The 16,238-nt window shown below is 37.7% G+C and overlaps 2 protein-coding genes across 4 annotated transcripts in view; one reads left to right on the top strand and one right to left on the bottom strand.

Moving 5' to 3' along the window:
- vps41 (VPS41 subunit of HOPS complex) overlaps nt 1-6,570 on the top strand; it is a 35,553-nt gene extending 28,983 nt beyond the window's left edge. The window contains exons 23-29 of one of the 2 annotated variants that reach the window (XM_058765055.1): nt 22-76; nt 240-380; nt 480-616; nt 747-846; nt 937-978; nt 5,941-6,020; nt 6,332-6,570. In XM_058765055.1, coding sequence (XP_058621038.1) covers nt 22-76; nt 240-380; nt 480-616; nt 747-846; nt 937-978; nt 5,941-6,020; nt 6,332-6,412 — 636 coding nt within the window. In that variant the 3' untranslated portion in view covers nt 6,413-6,570. Of the gene's footprint in view, nt 1-21; nt 77-239; nt 381-479; nt 617-746; nt 847-933; nt 979-5,940; nt 6,021-6,331 lie in introns of both variants that reach the window. The other variant, XM_058765054.1, reaches the window with a different exon arrangement.
- Nucleotides 6,571-7,130: 560 nt separating this feature from the next.
- On the bottom strand, nt 7,131-15,336 carry cdv3 (carnitine deficiency-associated gene expressed in ventricle 3). Of its 2 annotated transcripts, none has more exons than XM_058765056.1 (6): nt 15,199-15,336; nt 14,831-15,067; nt 12,719-12,795; nt 11,852-11,979; nt 11,601-11,766; nt 7,131-8,452 (listed from the first exon to the last, which is right to left on the bottom strand). In XM_058765056.1, the coding sequence occupies exons 2-6, from the start codon at nt 15,026-15,028 to the stop codon at nt 8,326-8,328; spliced, it is 696 nt and encodes a 231-aa protein (XP_058621039.1). In that variant the 5' UTR covers nt 15,029-15,067; nt 15,199-15,336; the 3' UTR covers nt 7,131-8,325. The 2 variants fall into 2 exon arrangements, with proteins under 2 accessions (XP_058621039.1, XP_058621040.1); XM_058765057.1 differs by having other exon boundaries at nt 14,831-15,056; nt 15,199-15,328.
- Nucleotides 15,337-16,238: the final 902 nt, after the last annotated feature.

Below are 16,238 nucleotides of genomic sequence, written 5' to 3'. Positions count from 1 at the left end.
CAGTTGCTTTGTGTCTTTCAGGCTCTGGAAATCTGTCAGCAAAGGCACTTTGTAGAAGAGACAGTCTTCCTGCTCAGTGAGTTCTGAGTCATTGATCTGTGCATTTTTTTCATCAAAATTGAATGCATATTATAGTTCTGTACACAGTAATTGATCCAGTGCAACAGAGGTAATATCACTGTGTGTAAAATTTGCAACTGGCTGTAGCCTCTTCTGATGTATGTTTTTTTTCCTGTCAGGTCGTATGGGAAACTGCAGACGTGCCCTGCAAATGATCATGGAGGAGCTGGCGGATGTTGACAAGGCCATTGAGTTTGCTAAAGAGCAGGATGACAGAGAACTCTGGGATGATCTCATCTCTTACTCTATAGATAAACCACGTATGAGACCTGACTCTACAGCAGCTCTTTCTGCTAAAAAAATATTATCTTTCTGCTTACAATATTAGTAATGCTTCTCGTTTGTTTTCTTCACTCTAGCATTTATCACAGGCCTCTTGAATAACATTGGAACCCATGTGGACCCCATCCTGCTCATTCACCGCATTAAAGAAGGGATGGAGATTCCTAACCTTAGAGACTCACTGGTTAAGATCCTACAGGACTACAATCTACAGGTGTGATCACTGCCGGTTAAAGCAGCATTCCATTCAGGCTAGAATACTAATATAACTAGATGCTTGTAAAGACACATTTGCTTGATCATTTTGTGTTCATGGAAAGGACATCTTGATGTTTGTCCTGTAGATCTTACTGAGAGAGGGCTGTAAGAAGATCCTGGTGGCAGATTCACTGTCTCTTCTACAGAGGATGCACAGGACACAGAAGAGAGGAGTGCGGGTGGATGGTAAACAAACGTTTCGACAAAATGACTCAATAAATATCAGGGCAGCTGTTTTGTTTATGAAAATTCTCTTGCTTTTATTTCACATAGAAGAAAACATCTGTGAATCCTGCCACACTCCTATTCTACCATCAGGTACAGCTCGATTACTTTTAATGTTTGTTTGTATACATGAACACACACCCACACATAAAATATATGGAGAAATATAAAGAAATAAAATATAAAATACAATATAGGAAAAATGTCTAAAACTGTCTAAAAACTGTTAAAAAATTTATTGAAAATGAATGCATATTAATTAACTATACTATTATACAGGTTGTGTGTGTAAATATACAGTGTTGATTTAAAGTTTGTGAACCCTTTAGAATTTTCTGTTTCTACCTAAATATGACCTAAAATGTCAAGTCCTGGAAGTAGACAAACAGAACCCATTTAAACAAATTCAATTCAATTCAAGTTTATTTGTATAGCGCTTTTCACGATGCAAATCGTTGCATAGCGGATTTACAGAAAATGTATATTATATTTAGTAATAGCTTATCAGTGGTGACCATCTCAAGTTGATGTCCATATGGCAGAAATGTGCGGTAAAAATCAAGCAGTTAGTTAATGTCATGTAATCAAACCGACGGTGAACACTATTAACAGCAATGATTATATGTTGCGATCAAACTTATAGCAAAATTTGGTAGTTTTGTATGTTGTCTGAGGGTTGGCATCCTCTGAGGTCCTCTGAGGGGTTGGCATCATCTCTTCTCAGGTGTTCAGTCATCTCGGGTCTTTGTAAGGGCTGGATCCAGACTGAAGCTTCTGTAATTCTTAGTTACCACGGGATGCCGAATAATTAGCCTGACTACGTCAGACTTCGTACTTCCGCTCAATTTCATTTCGCTTCTGAAGCAAAGCGAAGTAGCAGAGTTTGGTATTACCAGGCTACCGAATAATAGCTAATAGAGAGAAATTAGCTACTGTTCCAACTAAGCAAAAAATGTATTCAACCCAAGCAAAAGAATGAAAATGTGTATTTGATCGGATGTTATGATATGCATTATGTGAATGCTTGGCTAAAGAGATTTGTCTTTAATCTAGATTTAAACAGAGAGAGTGTGTCTGAAGTCAAGTCAAGTCACCTTTATTTATATAGCGCTTTTAACAATACAGATTGTGTCAAAGCACTTAACAGTATCAAATTAGAGGATAGAGTGTCAGTAATGTATAATGATAAGATTAAACACTCAATTTTCAGTTAAAGGCATTTCATTATTGAATTCAGAGATGTCATTGTCTAGCTCAGTTTAGTTTAAATATTATCTGTGCAATCAAATCGGCGATAATCGCTAGAAATTAAGTGTCCCCAACTGAGCAAGCCAGAGGCGACAGCGGCAAGCAACCAAAACTCCCTCTGTGACAGAATGGAGAAAAAAAAAAAACCTTGGGAGAAACCAGGCTCAGTCGGGGGGCCAGTTCTCCTCTGACCAGACGAAACCCGCAGTTCAAAAGTTTATATTTCTATTTTAATTTTGTTGCAATTTCTAACAATAGTAGTATTATGTAGTTAGGTATTTTATTATAATTTAGTTATTTTGTTATATTTTTTTTTTAGTTTTATTGTATTCAATCGAGGTTTTCACTGGGGATATGTCTCTCGGGGTCATCTGGGTGTCCTGGTCTCCGCTGACGATCAGGGCTGTAGACATCATCTCTTGGTGCTGATCCACCATCTGACCGGATACAGACTGAGAAACAGAATAGGAAAGAAACAGACAAATATTAGTGTAGATGCCATTCTTCTTACGATGTAACGAGTACATCGTGTGTTATGGGGAGTGTTCCCGGTTCCGGTTGATCTAATTAATGCAGCCTAACAATCCTTTAACGGATTTGACTAATAGAAGCGTATTAGTGTGTTATGTGTAAGGCAGGCTAAAGAGATGGGTCTTTAATCTAGATTTAAACTGACAGAGTGTGTCTGCCTCCCGAACAGTGTTAGGTAGATTGTTCCAGAGTTTGGGTGCTAAATAGGCAAAGGATCTGCCGCCCGCAGTTGATTTTGATATTCTAGGTATTATCAAACGGCCAGAGTTTTGAGAACGCATTGGACGTGGAGGACTATAATGTGATAAGAGCTCGCTCAAGTACTGAGGAGCTAAACCATTCAGGGCTTTATAAGTAATTAACAAGATTTTAAAATCTATCCTTTGTTTGATAGGGAGCCAGTGCAGTGTTGACAGAACCAGGCTAATATGGTCACATTCCTGGTTCTAGTAAGGACTCTAGCTGCTGCATTTTGGACTAACTGTAGTTTGTTGATCAAGCGTGCAGAACAACCACCCAATAAAGCATTACAATAGACTAACCTTGAGGTCATAAACGCATGAATTAACATTTCTGCATTTGACGTTGAGAGCATTGGTCGCAATTTAGATATGCTTTTGAGATTAAAAAATGCAGTTTTACAGATGCTAGAAACATGGCTTTCAAATGAAAGATTGCTATCAAACAGCACACCTAGGTTCCTGACTGATGAAGAAGAATTGACAGAGCAGCCGTCAAGTGTTAGATAATGTTATTACATGTGGTGTTTTTAGGTCCGATAATTAACACCTCTGTTTTTCAGAATTTAGCAGTAAAAAATTTCTCGTCATCCAGTTTTTTGTATCGACTATGCATTCCGTTAGTTTCTCAATTTGGTGTGTTTCACCAGGCCGCGAAGAAATATAGAGCTGAGTATCATCAGCATAACAGTGAAAGCTAACACCATGTCTCCTGATAATATCTCCCAAGGGTAACATGTAAAGCGTGAAAAGTAATGGGCCTAGTACTGAGCCTTGAGGTACTCCATACTGCACTTGTGATCAATATGATACCTCTTCATTCACTGCTACGAACTGATGGCGGTCAGATAAGTACGATTTGAACCATGCTAAGGCGCTTCCACTAATGCCAACTGAACCCCGAACGTTATCAGGAAGGCTGTTCCAGAGTTTGGGAGCCAAATGTGGAAAAGCTCTACCTCCTTTAGTGGACTTTGCTATCCTAGCAACTACCAAGAGTCCAGAGTTTTGCAACCTTAGGGAGTGGGTTGGATTGTAGCGTGGTAGAAGACTAGTTAGGTATGCAGGAGCTAAACCATTTAGGGCCTTAAAAGTAAGTAGTAATATTTTGTAACTGATACGGAACTTAATAGGGAGCCAGTGCAGAGAATGTAAAATTGGGGTAATATGATCATATTTTCTTGATCCCTTCCCTTTTGCTGCAGTTACTCCATGTAAAGTTTCTTATAAATGCTGATCAGTCCAGCAAAACATCTTGTAGGAGTTGTAGCCCATTCCTCAGTACAGAACCACTTGAACTCTGTGACATTGGTGGGTTTCCTCCTATGAACTGCTTGCTTTAGTTTCTTTCACAACATTTCAATTAAGATCTGGACTAAAACATTAACCCCGGTTTCACAGACAAGGCTTAAGCCTAATCCTAGACTAAAATGTAAGTCTGAGCTGTTTCAACTGAAAGAAACTTGCACTGACTGATCTAAAAATATATCAGTGCTTTTGTTTTGTCTCAAGATGCACACCAGTAATGTTTTTTTCTAAGTATGTTTATAAAAGTTACTTAAATGTCCTAATTGAACTATGATCTAATCCTGGCTTAGTCTAAACCCTGTCTGTGAAACCGGGCCTAACATTGTTGTTCTTTAACAATTCTTTGGTAGAATGACTTGTGTGCTTGGATTGTTGTCTTGCTGCATGACCCACTTTCTCTTGTGAATCAGTTCTCGGACAGATGTCCTGACATTTTCCTTTAGAATTTGCAGTAACATTTTATTTTGATGGTCTCTTTTGAGCATTCTGTTGACAATAAGTAACGCTGCTTCTACACGTCTCTTATTAAAGTGTTAGTAGACTGTCTGCTTCATATCGACTAACTCTTTATTGTGATGGTCTCCCAACAGATATTCTAGAGACTATAAGTAACTTTGCAAGTACTTGTCAGTTTATTCCAACCCTAATCCTACCAGACTACTAATACTCTACTAACACTGTAGTGAGATTTAGTAGATATGTAGGTGCAGTGTTGCTTATAGTCAACAGAATGTGTTAAAGGGACCATCAAAATAAAGTGAAACTGAATTTGCTGGTGTAATTCAGAATTAATTTTTCCATCAATGATGGCAAGCCATCCTGGCCCAGATGCAGCAAAACAGGCCCAAGCCATGATACTACCACCATGTTTCACAGATGGGATGAATTTCTTATGCTGTAATGCAGCGTGTTCTTTTCTCCAAACATAACGATTCTTATTTAAACCAAAACGTTCTATTTTGGTCTCATCCGTCCATTAAACATTTCTCCAATATTGTTCACATGATCTTTAGCAAGCTGTAAACGGGCAGCAATTTTCATTTTGGAGAGCAGTGGCTTTCTTCTTGCTCCGTGTTCTCCTGATGTTGGACTCATGAATATTAGCATTAGCCAATGTGAGAAAGGCCTTTAGTTGCTTAGAAGTTACCCTAGGGTTATGTCCTGCTTTGGAGCGATCTTTGTTGGTCGACCACTTCTCGGGAAGGTAACAGTGGTCTTGAATTTCCTCCATTTGTACACAATATGTCTGACTGTGGAGTCCAAACTCTTTAGAGATGGTTTTTGTAACCTGAGCAACATCAACTCTTTTTCTGAGGTCCTCAGACATCTCCTTTGTTCGTGCCATGATACACTTCCACAAACATGATTAGACTTTGATAGATCTCTGTTCTTTGAATAAAACAGGGCGTGTATTGACACCTGATAGTCATTGCACTGATTGAAAACACCTCTGAACAGATGGACTTTAATTTCACCTTTACTGCTAATTCTAGAGATTCACATACTTTTGCCACTCACAGATATGCAATATTGGATCATTTTCCTGAATAAATAAATGACAAAGAAAATATTTTTGTATCATTTGTTTGATTGGGTTTCTCTTTCAAGACTTGATTATGTTTTGGGTCATATTTATGTATTTTATTTATTATATATATATATATATATATATATATATATATATCTTGTAATCTTCTTAATTTTTCACTTAATTCAAACTCTGTTTAAGACATGGCTCAAGCATTCGGTGTGGTGGTGTTTCACTGCAGACACATGTTCCACAAGGAGTGTCTGCCGTCCCCTGGGAATGTAGGTCTTCTGTAATCTTTATATATATATAACTGCTTTTTTTAAAAGGTGAAGTATTTTTTGTAATCCAACTTAATATGCAGAAACAACTAGAACGTGTTTATTTCTAAGACAAGTTGTACTATCCAAACATTTTGCTGGCATTCTGACCAGTGATAATGGCATTTATAGATGCTAGAGATGCAGAAATTACACACTTCACATTTGAACCAGCCTGCTGCATTTAAACTTTGACCCTTTATTTTAGAAAAGGAGAAATGTTTATTTTGCTTTTGCACTATTAACGTTTTGCATTTTCTGTCCTTTGACAGGTCCCAGGAATACAGTATTGTAACATCTGCAGTGCAAAGCGGAGAGGACCAGGCAGTGGCATACTGGAGATGAAGAAATAATCATTCTTACTAGCATAATAACAGTTATACAATTACCACTCACTCTTTAGAACCAGTTACAAATGAAATAATCATAAAATAATTTTCCTTTACTAACAGTATTTATTAATGCAAGCTTGTGTTTCATAAAAGCACCAATAAAGCACTCATATAATCTGTTGAAGTCTGTTACCACAATGTTCCAAACAAAATGTAGAATGTAGTGCATTGTCACTTTTTTTCCCTCAAATCTTTCTTTTCTTTAAGGAAATGGATTACTAATTGTTATATTTTTGAAAGGTTCGTATGAACAGACACCATCTGGAAAATGTTTCAGTGTCATTCAGATGAATGCAAAATGTGTATCAGTTTTTGTAAGGCTAAACTTTACTGAGAAGTCATATACTGCAATCATACGGCAAAAAAATTCAGCTAAACGTATTTCCACAAAACCACAGTTTAGTACACCACCCTCAACTGCTCGAAGAAGAGCATAAACAAACAGCCCAGCAGTTTTTGTCCAGTCAAATTAAAAAAACACAAAAAAAAAAACACGGTGAGTCTGAGGAGTTTTAAAGTACAAACAGAATAGCTAGATTTGTTAACTAAATGTGTAAAGTTTAACATTGTAAACAAAATCTCATCTACATAAGCTGGAACTCATTTGACACGGCCAACTATTAATAGCAAAGACTGCAGCACCTTCTACAAAAACACACATCAAACCACAAACATGATATGAGATTAGAAATGTTAAGCTTTAATAATGGTTTGTCAATCATCATGGAATCAAATAAAATGAGGAGAGGAACAGGGATGGAAGGGTTAAAGGGACATTGTTAGAGAAAATCCATTATTCGCAATATGTTGACAAACTAGCGCAGAACTACATTCTCACAGAGGGTTACAGAGGTGGTTTTTACTCCTCAGAGTGGTAAGAATCAAATTAAGCAGGCTTTACCTGCAAAACGACCAGGAAGTGCCTTCCAGAATGCTATTTTTGCACAATCTCTAAATATATATATATATATATTTTTCTCTCCCATCACTTTCATAATTTTTTCCCCACAGTAAGGCCACTTTAAAGTAAATTTGAAGACTTAATGCCTCTGTCGACAGATCTTGCAAAATGGGGAGGGAAAAAATATATAATTTTCAAGTTTACATTTAAAACCTTGAGCTGCTCCTCTTTGGCCGGACTGGTGTTAATTCCTGCAGCCAATCAGAGCACAGGACCTGGTCGACATTGTTACCACAGATATGTAACTGAGGTAGTCTCCACTCTCTAGTGCCCAAACCAAAAACTCCCAGCTTTCTGTCATCACGATGTAAGGAAGAAAAAAAATCCAATGGTTTGGGAGCTATACTGATGTAGCGAAGAAAAAAAAAACCCTCAGCAGTTTTTTTTTTTTTAATTCTCACCCAATGTCTTGAACTCCATCCTCAAAGTGGCTTTTCTCATTTTCTCAGGGTTGGCCGATGTCCAGTGGCTCTGCCGGCCAACCAACCCCATGAGGAAATCCACCGTAATAAACATTTGGTGCCTTGTTCGTTTGATGCAGTGTCATTCATCTTGGTGAACGGTGTCGTATAAAGCAGAATTTGAAATTTCAGTCAGTTCCTGTTGCTGCAGCCCGTTTGAATGCAGTTGATAAGGGAGGGCCTTTATCAGCCGTGTCCGTGTATGTATGAGAGGATTTTGATGGCTAAATGTGTCAAAATGTTCATTTCTAGGTGTTGCTTGACAGGGGTCTAATGGGATGTTTGTGTATCATTGTGTGCGAGTGTGTGTGTGTGCGAGTGTTTGTGTGTAAATGGGCACAGACGTCTCCAGCTCGGTCAGGACTGCATCAGACAGCTGCAGGACATTTTCCCCCTACGAGTCTTACTGTACCATTGGCGGTAGGCTTGGGGGGGGGAGGGGGAGATGGCTTTTATTTGTCCCCCAGGATGGCATACTGATTATCTAACTGAAGTTGCTGCATGGAGCCCGGGCCTTCCCCTTCTCTGACCCGGCTCTTGTGCTTGACCACTTCGAAGGTCTTCTCCATCTCTCTGTCCCTACAACAAAAAATGCACCAATATGCAGGATTGGTTATACACAAAATGGAATACTAGCAACTGTACAGTATGTATAATTGTATATATTTTAAACCAGGGGTCTTCAACTAAAATTGCACAAGGTCCAGTAATGAACCCTCCTCACCAGCTGAGGTCTGGACAATTATATACCTAAAAACATGAATTGATGGTTTTTGCCAGACCAGGTTATCGGCAGGATGTTAAGTCTTAAATTTAAGATTTTAAGACCTTTTTTAATACCTGCACAAATAAAATTAAAATGACTGTAAAAAGCATGATTTAGAGTTCAGATACAGGTTTTCACAAAAGCTAAAAAGTTCTATAAAATGATAAACTTAACATTTCAGTCAAAAGTATCAATTATATTAATTTAATAAATATAATAATTCTTTGATAATAATTGTTTAAATACCAAATATGTGTCTTAATTGTTTACATTTTTATAATGCGTTATCTTCTTGTCGATCCACTAGCTCACATTTACAACTCATTGACTGATTTTCACATTGGTCAGTCTGAACAAAAACAGCAGGGCTTAATGAAAATGTAAATTCAATCTCTGCCAGCAGGTGGCGCTTTTGGAACGGCAGAAATATAGCGCTCATATTTATTCAATGAAATAATAGCCTTTGGACATTGGACAATTTGGACAATTTAGGGACATTCCGTCCCTAAATTGAAGATCTCCTGAAATCATAACTAAGAATATCTTGTACCATTTAAGACTTTAAGGCAGTAAACTTTCCTAATTTTTGAGAATCCCATTGTTTTTCACTCACTGAAAGTTTCACCAGTGTGCGTCTCGCTCTCTTCACTGCACACACAACTGCACCTAACGGCTCTACTGAGCTGACCTTGATGTGCTTGATATAAATTTGATTAGAAATTAGCATTTGGATTTTATTTATTTGTCAAAAGCCTTTGCAGTCCACATGGACGTATCTCACAGTCCAGATTCAGACCGAAGTCCGCCAGTCGGCGACCCCTGTTTCAAACTAAAGGCCCACTGTCCAACTCAATAATTAAAGGCCCCCTTATACAGGGTAAAATATGTATTCCAGTATTTATGCTGTAATTATAAAAAATGCAAAGCTGCTTGATTTTAAACTTTTCTAAACTAACTTTAAACAAACTAGGTTTATAAAATGTATTAAATTGGACAACCACAAATAAGTTTGTGATTCCAGAAGTTTTAACAACTGTAGTTAATCAATAAAAACAATAATTGTTGAGGGGAACAATGTTGCAACTTTATTACATTTTATCATTTTTTATAAATAAAAATAATAATAGTTCAGTTATTCTGTGACCCCATCAGAAGTTTGCTAAGGTTTCCAAGACCCTTGGTTGAGGACCACTGCAATAAACATTATTTTTATTACTATTATCATTATTATTATTAAAACAAGCAAGCACTTAAAGTCAGTGTAAAGTGATATTAAAATATGTGTTCTGAGTTTGTCACACAACAGAAAATGTGTTATTAACCACCCAGCCAAATTTGAATGATTAAAAAAACCGCCAAATAACTAAAATAAGTTATCAAAATCTTGGAAAAATAAGCAGGACTCTCTGCTCTCAAACGCTGGGGGCGTGTCCGCTGTCGGCACTTAAACCACGCCCACTCGCGGGAAAGCGGCCATCTCTCTCAACTGTCAAATACCGCTCAAATAAAACTGAATGGATGCTACCTCTAGTTTAGTTTAATTGGATTTATACAGCCATACATGTTTGAGCGTGCAAGTTCCTTATTTAATTGTAGACGGCAAGCGCGCTCAACTCGCGTCAGCGCTGCAGTGATTTGAAACCTTCTCTGGTCTCCAACATGGTCTTCAAGGCGAGCGAGGCTCATGGTTGCTTAGCAACGGCAAACACCACGTGACGAGAGCACAAGCTCCGGTGCGCTTTGAAAGAAGAGAAAGCGGTACAGCTCGCGTTTCCATCCGTTTTTAGATGCGAATTGTGAACGCTCCATGGTTTTAAATTGTATGTATTCTGCCACATATTGATGTCTCTGGGCTAAGACCCGGGTATCCATTCACCCTAGAACCGTCCCTGCCTAGAATCTGTAGGCTATATCTAACAAAGACATTCAAAAAGACTAACTAAGAACTTGATCTCTCAACATAGTTATTATAGTGTTAGGGGCGGGGCCACGCTCGGTGGCTCCATTGAGTCATCGAGCCACAGTTTTAGCCCCGCCTAATAAATCCTGAACACAGAATTGGTGAAAAACTGTTCAACGGTTTAACTCCACAATTCAGTACTAAATAGTTCAGAGTCTTTGTAATATGTTTCAGCAATACATTTCTAACATTTGTAATGTGTTTAGAAACAATTCTCAGAATTCACTTTACATGGACTTTAAACAAATATGTCAAATACAACGCAACATTAAGTGTTTCAAATGGTAATTTACTACAAGACAATGTGTGAATAAATTTTTAATTAGTTAGTTTCTGCTTCATGTAGTGTTATCTTCCTTATGAAAACTTTTTATAAATAACAATTAAAACTAATATAACTGGAGAAACTAAAACTACACCAAAATAAATGTTTTACTAAATGCACATTTTCAAGACTCAAAATCTAAAGATTATTTTACTTTTTACACTCCTGCATTAAATGCATAATAACACTAAAATGGCTCATCCAATCAGAAAGTTCAGAGCTATCCATTTTATAATGCACATTTTGGCAGTTTGGTTATTTTAGTATTATTTGTGGACTATTATAGTACTTATTATTTTGAATCAGCTTTTTTGTTCCAAGTTTTCGTAATTCTGAAATTCATATTAGGTTTTTTATGTTTTTATTTCAGTTTTAGTAATTTTAGTAATTATTTTATTTCAGTTTGTTGCCAAGGCAACATTTTTACATTACATTTAAGTTTTTCTTAGATTTTTCACCTTTCATATTTAAGCTTAATTTCTATTAACAAAATTCATTTCAGTAAACAAAACACTTATTCCATGCACAGAGAAAATCTGCACAGTTAAACTACTGCGGAAATCGCAGCACATCAGTAAAGCATCCCTAACATTCTGTATACGAGGAAGGAAGCTAAAGGTACATCTGATTAAGCAATAAACAGTGTAGAGACTTTCAGAAGAGCTCAGTCACTTACTTGCGAGTCTCCACGTGTCTGGCGGTGGAGAGGAGAGAGGGGAACTGGGCGTCATTGAAGATTTCTGGAGGCCCTTGAGTTGGGCCTTTCTTGGTAGAGGTTAACCGGGCCCCTGGGGGACGATACACGCCAGGTGCTTTGGGCTCAGGAACTTCAACTTCCTCTACTAACAGGAAATGAGACAGATTAGCATTTAAGAACTAATCTCAACTAATCTTAGTTGTCCATTTATACTAATACTGCCGACTCACCCGGAGCAGCTGAAGGGGGGGCGCTTGATTTATTCCAGGGTCCAGAGAATTTATCACCAGTGACCAGGATGATCTCACCATCCTCGCCCACTTCCTCCTTCTCGTACTCTTCCTCCTCCTTCTCATCACTGTCAGACAAACATAAAATTGTGTACTTCGATAGAGATGCGCTGTAACGTGCATGAATACAAATAAATTCAGAGTGCTTTGAAAAGCCAGTTAAATGGCATAAAAGTTCTAATATTAATAAAATTTGTAACCCTTTTAAAGCGATTCCAAATTATTTTTTACCATTTCTAGAACTTTGCAATGTCAAGAGTATTGTAATTTGCAATTCATTTAATTCTGAAGTTGATTTATTATGTGACTGCATTAAAGTTTCTTAATTAATATGATCCATCTAAAGATCTTATAACTGACTGTGTTCAAATTAATTGTGGATCATAAAAGCATTTTGAGATTGAAGAAGTGAGTCTACATCTCGGTGCATCAAATCTCACCGTTCAAATTAATGCACAACTATACGTAATGTGTGCAGGACTGCAATAAAATTATGAGATAATTCTATCACAAGTAAATCTCTCAATGAGTAAAATGAGTGTCTATTATAGATTACGCATCATTTTAATTAATAAGGTGCACTTAAATCTAATCCTGTTTACGTGAAATAAGCCTGTTGCCGAGCAGGTTTGAGCTTTTGGACCGGTTACTATGACAGCAGCTCCGATATGAGCTTCGAAAAACCTAACAATCCTGGATCATGTCAAATCGGCAACAATAAAATCCAGCTAACTGCGTAATCCACGTACGAAAAACGGACCCCAGTAGCATCAAATTCATTAGACACCAACTGTTTGTGCTTCACACCTCATCTGCATGGCCTGGAGCCGGAGTCCGGTGTAGTCCACCTCCTTCTGCTCAAAGTCCTTCCATTCCTCATCCTCCTGGAGGGACAGTTAAAGAAAAGAGAGGTGACGCTTATATAGAGTTCATAGAGAATTTCAGACAATACAAAAACCAAGTTAATGTCTAGAGACTCTATACTATATATTAACTATATATTTCTGGAACTACAGTGGAGTCAGTCACAGCATTTGTTTCCTAAGTGTAGATTATAAATGTAATTTATAAACAAAGTTGTGTAATGTAAGATGCAGGGGAGGTTAAAAGCATTTTACTTTCTGGGGGACAAAACAGTCTAAATATGAAAGGACAAAATTATAAAATTAAAAGTTCTCTGCATGAAAAACCCATGACTGATCAGCAAGCTACTTTTTTTCCTTTTTTTGTAGCTTACAGTAAATAAACTGAAATGTGTAGTGTGTGTATATGAGGATGTTCAGTAAAGGCGCAGTAATCAATCACTGAAACGGACTTAACCCAAACCAAACCTACCCCTATCTTGATAGCCCCGCCCCAAATTCATAAACATGCTATGCAACATAGGCACCTCCCCCATCACGAGTGGACACGCCCCTTAATGGTGATAGGCTTTTTTGCACCTTTAACTGTAACAATATGATTGACGGGCTATTTTAAGGTTACAGGATGCATGTAACTAAGCGACCATGCAGCCCGTTAAAGTCGCAAAAAGTATCCCGTTAAAGTATTGTGAAGTACATCTGAATCAAAGAAAAAATGTAATGTTAGGGCAGGGACTTGCTGATTTCATTTGGAGGCAGATGGACATGAGCTTGCAGGGACAGGGTGTACTGTAAATGGACTAAATGACTGGAGAAGTCTTGCATACTTCATCAGGGAAGTATGCATAAGTTGCATAAACATAACCACCGCTATGTTAAACCTGTCTTTAAAAAACTAGTTTGACCAACTAGCAGTCTGCCAAAAGATAATCAGTCTCATTTTTCTGATTCAAATTAGATTAATCTACCTTTTTGGAACTGACCTTAAAAAGTTATGACCAATATTGAAGAAAATAATTAGATGACTAAGTTTTTCAGATAAGTCTAGGCAAGTTATGCAATTCGGCTCGTTTATCAGTTTATCCAAAAGACCCAGTTATGACATTATGATAAAGCACTGAGTTTTTTTTTGCAATTATAACGTGGTAGTATATATCCCAAAACATGCCTACTTTTCTGCAACACACTCAAAAGTATGTACTTTTTCCTTCATAAAGGGATTACGCACTTTTAGGGAACAGCATAATTAGGCAAACTGATGCAATGTGCAGGAATTAATTAAAGTGACCTGATGTCACTGTAAAAGTACAATCATCATACAAAACTTGCCTTCATTAGCACACTGCTATTCTGTCCTGTCTCACAAGAGAAACAAGCATATGGCGGAGGTGAAGGACACAGTTACAGCAGCAGTTATAAAACCCCTGCTGGAAGATTGATGCCCTAAGCAACTAATGTCAGTATGATGTCCCATCACCCAACATGCGTCACGACCAAATGCTACTTCTATTTAAGGCTAACATTAAAGGCATGGTTCACACAAAAATTACAATTCTGTCATCGTTTACACACCTTTGTGTCGCTCCATTGCCATATGAAATGTTAGGCAGAATGACAGTGAAAGCCACTACTCACTTTAATTGTAAGAGGGTGGAAAATGCAATAAAATTAAACGATGACACAGGCTGTCGATATCTAACGTTCTGCCAAAAATCTGATTTTCTAGACTAGAGGAAAGTCAGTCAGGCAGGGTGAGGAACGTTAAACTATAACAATTTGGTTTTAAGTAACGTAGCAGCAGTCAGAAACACAAACAGATGAGTGCTACAGCACAATATCACATTAACTTTCTCTTTATGAAGATAAAATAAAAATGTAACCTTTTCTTAGTGTTGTTGTTTGCTTGTTGTATCACAAAACCGAGTGAACTGCTTGCTTAGACCACATTGCGCATTTAGAACGTTCACGCGCCCTTTGTACCTACAAACGCTGTCTAGATAGGCAGCTCGCTAGGTTTTGTGACACAGCCTGTGCGTGTTGTTTGACTGTGCATTACCTTTTCCATCTGCGCGTCCTGATTCTCACTCTTCGTCGACTTCTCCTTCTCCCTTTTCGTCTTTTTCACCGCCATTGCGGCGGCTCCTCCGGTCACCTGCTCCTTTCCCTTTCCCTTCTCCTTCTTCTTCTTCTTGTCGCGCTTAGCGAAGAAGTCATCCAGACTCTTCTCCACGCCGGCCGGAGCCACATCCGCCATCTTATCCCCAAATTTCCTCCACTAAACACTAAAAAAAAGCTTAGAAATGATCAGATCAGTGTCTGAAGCGACAGCAAACTAGCCTTTGCGTGCGTGTCTGACAGGTAATCCGTATGTTTCATGTGTATCCGCAGGTTAAAGGTGTGCTGAGAGCAGCATGACAGACTCACCAGCTGAAAGTGTGACACACACACACTCTCGCCCAATGCACCGGATAGGGTTGCTTCCGATCTGACCCGGATGGGAAAGCGGTTTTGTGATTGACAGTTCTGCTATCCAATCGCTGAGCGACAATGTCAGTTTTCGACTAATCCCATCGCAGGATTTCATCACTGCAGAGTGATTTTTCCAGATTGTGCAATTTTGTTATACTATTCGTTGTTAGTAGTTATACAACACTTGTGGAGTAACTTAGTTAACAAATTAAAGAAAACTTATTTCTACTGATAAATTTAGATATGCAGCTGTGCTAAAAACTGCACAGAAGAGGCAGAGTTGCAGAAATAATTATTAATAATTATTGTTTTAAACATGACATTTTGAATATAGAAACAATAGAATTATAAATAAAAACATGATATAAAGTACTTATCTGGTTATTAACACAAAATATCAAATATTTTATATAATATTTTTTATAATTTTTTCAAGAATCTGCCATTAAATAACTTAACCAATCTGAATATTAAGGGTGGTAGGCCCCGCCGCCCCTCAATGCCTTTAAGGGTTTTTGCCTTGCTTAGGGCCCTTTATAAGAAGGGACTGAAAAGGATGTTGAAATACTATTGGAAACGTAATGTTTTGCTGTGTAGTATAGGATTTTATTTTAATTTAATTAATTTTGGTATTTAGTTTTTTCCTTTATTTATTTTTAAGGTGGAGCACACACAGACAGCATAAAATTGTATAGGCCTAAAACTGTTATTATAGTATTGTTTTAGTAGGCCTCTCTCTCAAATAACTCAAAACAGAATTTGCAAAGCAAAGACTATAACACCTAACTGCATTCTAGCATGCAGCAATGTGATTGAGAGGGTTTATAAAAAGACTACAAACATCTGTTGCCTTTTGAGAGGCTGTGAATGAATGAACGTCCCAGTTGTGTGTCACACCGAACAGCTTTTGAATAGAAAAGCTTCATTCAGCATACAGAGCAAACAGGGAAGATTCCAGAAACCTTTGACCCATTTAAATCGGGGGGAAACATTGG

This window comes from Onychostoma macrolepis, chromosome 24 (genome assembly GCF_012432095.1).
Source record: "Onychostoma macrolepis isolate SWU-2019 chromosome 24, ASM1243209v1, whole genome shotgun sequence".
Classification (NCBI taxonomy): domain Eukaryota; kingdom Metazoa; phylum Chordata; class Actinopteri; order Cypriniformes; family Cyprinidae; genus Onychostoma; species Onychostoma macrolepis.
The sequence above is the reverse complement of the archived record's forward strand: the minus strand, read 5'-3'. Positions and strand labels throughout refer to the sequence as shown.